Source organism: Formica exsecta, unplaced genomic scaffold (genome assembly GCF_003651465.1).
Source record: "Formica exsecta isolate Colony F162 unplaced genomic scaffold, ASM365146v1 scaffold108, whole genome shotgun sequence".
Lineage (NCBI taxonomy): Eukaryota > Metazoa > Arthropoda > Insecta > Hymenoptera > Formicidae > Formica > Formica exsecta.
Window position 1 is genome coordinate 2,068 of NW_021848419.1, and position 5,216 is coordinate 7,283.

The 5,216-nt window shown below is 26.7% G+C and overlaps 1 protein-coding gene across 1 annotated transcript; it reads right to left on the minus strand.

The window, feature by feature from the left end:
• Nucleotides 1–1,061: 1,061 nt before the first annotated feature.
• On the minus strand, nt 1,062–4,994 carry LOC115234968 (ester hydrolase C11orf54 homolog). Its single transcript, XM_029806418.1, has 8 exons — nt 4,549–4,994; nt 4,055–4,123; nt 2,929–3,080; nt 2,759–2,857; nt 2,501–2,673; nt 1,859–2,120; nt 1,533–1,732; nt 1,062–1,226 (listed from the first exon to the last, which is right to left on the minus strand). Exons 3-8 carry the CDS (start codon nt 3,041–3,043, stop codon nt 1,062–1,064), a joined length of 1,014 nt encoding a protein of 337 aa, XP_029662278.1. The 5' UTR covers nt 3,044–3,080; nt 4,055–4,123; nt 4,549–4,994.
• Nucleotides 4,995–5,216: the final 222 nt, after the last annotated feature.

Here is a 5,216-nt window from a genome sequence, read left to right on the forward strand (position 1 = left end):
ATGTAAAAATATGTATATATTTATGTATAAATATATAAAACAATACATACACATACACGTGCATATATATAGCTATATACGTATGTATGTATATAAGTGTGTACTTCACAAACTTCTTGTAAATTGTATAAAATATAATTTTAATCAAAAATATTGAAAGTTAATGTATATCATTATCGTAATCATATTCCGATTATCAAAAACATTATTCTACTTTTATGTATGTGAATATTACTAATCACATAAAATATTCCGGCACATTATAATGGTTTCCTCCGAAATGAAATTTAAAAAATGACAGCAAGAACAAGTACAAGACTGTATCGATCATAAGTAATAACGAGTTAATATAATTGTTGTTAGATTCTAAATACATTATTACGTTAAATTTATAAAATGGCAAAAATGTGTGTAAATTATCTTTAATGTGACAAAAATGTAATAAAAATAATTTGAAGAAAAAGTAGATCACGTAAATCCACATACACAATATGAATTTTTTAAAATTAGAAATATGTAATTAAAATGCTATCGACGAATTATACAATAGTTTCACGAACTTGAAATTTAACGATCAGCGGTATAGATACAGTTCTATATTTATTTATGACTTCTAATTCGGAGAATCATATATAATTATCTAGAAATATTCTATGTACATATTATATTCATATATTTATACCAATTATAAAAGAAGTCTAACACAAATTGATGCATCTGCAGAAAAAATAAGAGCAAAAGTTTACTGAGAAGGAGAAAGATATCATCGAATCTTTTAACGTTTCTCTAATATGTTTCTCTATTGTCAATCAAAACAGAAACGTGAACCATTTGAATTACTAATTTAGTAAGTATCGTAATATTAATAAGTATTATATAGCGAATTATTGCGTTCTAAAATAATCCTTGTGCAAATCTAAAGATTAATGTAAGATATCTCAAAATGATATCTTCGCCATGAATGCTTTGCGACAACATTTTTCTGCTGTGAATTTCTCATGACATATAATGCATTAATTGAAAGGACTTGATTTTATATCAAGAATGAAAATTTGTCACTTTTAGAGATATGCTGTTCGCGCTATATTAAAGTAACCAATGTATTCTGTCTCTTCCGGTGTGATATCGTTCACGAATATGCCGTCTTCCGATGTGATATCGTTCACGAATATGCCGGCCGGTTCATCTTTAGAGAAAATGTGAAATTTATAACGGCTGTCTATCAGCTGCAAGATATAAAGATTATGACAATTCATGTTTCGCAATGTATCGGTTGTTGAAAATGAAGTATTGATGTTACCAATAATGTTACAATAGTTCAGCTAATAAGCACAAAATTTTGAAATATAATATACCAATTTGTTTAATACATAATAGATATATAACAAAATAAATATAATTACAAATTAATTAGAAAAAGATAAAAAAGAAACCAGAATTTGTAATTTTTTGATGATCCATTTAAAAATAAGGAATTTAAGCGCAATTATATAGAAACTGATATCTGTTTGTACACTTCAGAAATAACTTACATATCCGTTAGGTAGCCGTACAAGAACATCGAATCTAGTATTGCCTAATGCGCCAACAGCTATTAGATTCTTACAGTCATATCGATATCTCTTTAACCATCTAAGATACCCGTCCGGGTATCTAAGGTTCATTGGATAATTTTCTGGTGTAATATAGCATTCGGCTTGTCCCCCGTTTATTACGAACACGCCACCTAAAACTAAAATATTGGATATGGAAGACATATTTATTCATAGACACATTATTTTTGTAGATCAATTTTATTATTTTTACTTTCTATTTATTTCGTTAATCAAGATATACTCTTATAAAGGTTATCTTTTACCAACTGAACATTGACAATAACTTCTCAGAACATCCTGCATTCTTATCATGATGCTGCCACGGAATCTGCGCCCTTTAGCACGTATTTTGATCACCATTCCTTGTCTGCCTTCACTGAAGAAGAAGTTGCCCAACATAGAGCATACCATTTGATTGGAATTTGTGATCTCTTTCAGTTGTAAATGCCCAATATCATCTTCATAAACGATACGACTGTTATTATTAACATTTTCAGGTGGCAAGACTGTCGCATTCATAGTAAGCTGTAATAGAAATCGCGTTTCTATAGATAGATAGATAGAGAGAGATTTTCAGGTGGCAAAACTGTCGCATTCATAGTAAGCTATAATAGAAATCGCGTTTCTATAGACAGATAGAGAGAGAGAGAGAGAGAAAGAAAGAGAGAGGATGAGAGGGAGGAAGAGAGAAGGAGAGAGATGGCGATAAGATAAATAATAGCGCTTTTAAAATTAATGACAAATTAATATAATTAAAATTAAACTTCGACTTAATTTATATAATAAAAATAAAAATTAATACAGCGAAAAAATAATAAGAATAAAACAATAATCTACTTGCACATTCTATTTTTCTCGAAAAGCCAATATGTTTTTTTGCGTATGAAAATATCGATAATACGTACAAGACCATTGTAAAGCATAGATGGTTTCGCGGCATAACCTCCTCCAATAATAAAGGAATCATGACAATATCTTAATAATTCATCTCGAATGTCGTATGTTATTTCTGTTTGCGGGTTTGGCATTAAATTATATGACCCACCAACGCGCAAATACGACGTGTTACCAGATAGTCCTGTTAAAATATAACATATTGTCATATTGTGTAAATGTATTGCATTTCGCGGAAGATCACGAATGTTTGTTATTATATTTCTTACCAACTGCGGCAAGATTGTATGGCGGTCTGGTTAGACAGGGGCAGGTAACCAAATTAATTTCGAATTCGTTGAAAGATTGGTGCAATCCGACGTACAAAACTATATCATAAAGTAATGACATTTGTAAAGTATCACTTATTTAAATTAGGTAATAAATTTCATATACGTACCATTTTTTATGTGTTCGAGGGTAGATGGAAATAATCTATATCCAATGAATAATCCTGGTTCCATAATACCTCTTAGAGGATTAAAGTAACTAACAAACTCAAAATCGTTTGGCATCCAATTACGATCTTCTTCTTCGAAAAGATTAATTCCTCTAAAGAGATTATCGTTTGGTATAGCATTTTCATTTTCGGGAGGATTATTTCTTACAGGGACAGGGTGCGGATAGGAGGCCATAATGCTCGATTTGAAATATAAACACGATGTTACTAGGGAACTATAAAACGTAAAAATTATTAGATTAGCAGATTAAATATAATGTAAAACATCTAACAGAGTAAACATATCATATACATATTGTATATATATCTCTAATTTTTATAGATGAGAAAATATTATAGTAATATTATATTATAACATATATTAAGAACAAGATTGTACAATTTGAACAGATAAATCTGGTAAGAAAAAAAAATTTGTTTATTAGATTAGCTAAATTACTATTTTTTTTATTTTGAGATTATTTTTGTTTTTAAAAAGAAATATATTATTATATTAATGGATTGCTTGCATTATATGGCATATATGTTAAGATAAAATTGTTTAATGATCAATAATTAATAAGATATTTTATAATCATATATCGCGAATACGCATGCAAATGCGAACAAACGCAAAATATACTTTTAAATATATATATATGTAATGTACAATATAGATCAGACTTACGTCAGTAGATGAGAAAATATTATAGTAATATTATATTATAACATATATTAAGAACAAGATTGTACGATTTGAACGGATAAATCTGGTAAGAAAAAAAAATTTGTTTATTAGATTAGCTAAATTACTATTTTTTTTATTTTGAGATTATTTTTGTTTTTAAAAAAAAATATATTATTTTATTAATGGATTGCTTGCATTATATAGCATATATGTTAAAATAAAATTGTTTAATGATCAATAATTAATAAAATATTTTATAATCATATATCGCGAATACGCATGCAAATGCGAACAAACGCAAAATATACTTTTAAATATATATATATGTAATGTACAATATAGATCAGACTTACGTCAGATAATTTATGGCGTATTGTTCGAGTTATTAATTAGTATTACCATCAAAAGCACGTTTCTCCTTTTGTAGATCGTAAATATGAATATTCACACGGAGCGTTTCGTCAAGAACTATTCTTTTAAATGTAACAGAAACGAGAAGAGGATAAACAAAATATAAGGTTAGCGGTCACGAGACAATGATAACAAACCAATGTGAATTAATGAGATTGTAAATAAGCTTTGAATTTACCAACAAACTTGAAAATACAAATTGTTTTAATTTATTCTTCAAATAAAAAGATGATTTGTAAAAGAAATTACATTTATAAAAATTTGCAAAATTGGGATTTAGCTTAAGATTAAAATGTTCTCGCAAAATTTAAAATAGTTTATTATCGTGAAATCACAATATTTTCTAATTTGTTAAAACTTTATATATGTATAATATTTGCGTAGAATGTATACATATCACACAAACTTTATGTTACATTATATATTTTTCCTTTGTTTTTTCTGTTTAATTCTGTAAATATTTAGAGTCTATAAGTCTATACCAGGTGCATAAATTTTTAGGTTTTAGTTTAGATATCGTAATATGTATTCCAGAACTGGAGTAATTTCATGTTGCGGAAGTTACGCTGAAAAAGATATTGTAATGATAACATCTTGTTTATATAGAATTATGTAAAATGTACTTATTTTGTATTCTTACAAATATTTGTCCAAGTTCCAATTTATAAATAATGAGAAGTATATAGAAACTACGGATATATTCAGATACGTATATTGTAATATTTAACAGTATAATAATAAATGATATAATAAAGAGAAAATTAAAAAAACAATTAAAATGATACATAATATTAATTTAAAATCTCGAGAATATGAATCATTTCATAATTTCAGCTACGTACGTTATTATATTATATTATATTATCCGGCGTTTCCTATGCAATTTATTTTTTAAAAACAGAATAAATATCTATATCTCTTATTATGACAATGAAAAATGGCTAAAGAGTACAAAATTTTAGATGGAGCGCACTTGAACTTACAATTCTTCTTAAAACTTCTTAAAATTTATTGAGAAGATTGTAATCTTCATTTTTTTTTAGATTTTTATAATAATATATATATATATATATGCTATGTATTTATATAATAATACATATATGTTTCAAATTTCTAGTAACAAAAAAATGTTAAAATATAATTAAAATAT

Excerpts from the sequence above, each read along its gene's own strand:
- LOC115234968 (XM_029806418.1), bottom strand. The coding sequence starts at position 3,043 with ATGCCAAACGATTTTGAGTTTGTTAGTTACTTTAATCCTCTAAGAGGT. Across the intron at positions 2,858-2,928 it reads CCTCGAACACATAAAAAATG|TTTTGTACGTCGGATTGCAC; the intron begins GTACGTATATGA and ends TTTATGATATAG. Across the intron at positions 1,733-1,858 it reads TTATTGTCAATGTTCAGTTG|TTTTAGGTGGCGTGTTCGTA; the intron begins GTAAAAGATAAC and ends CCAATATTTTAG.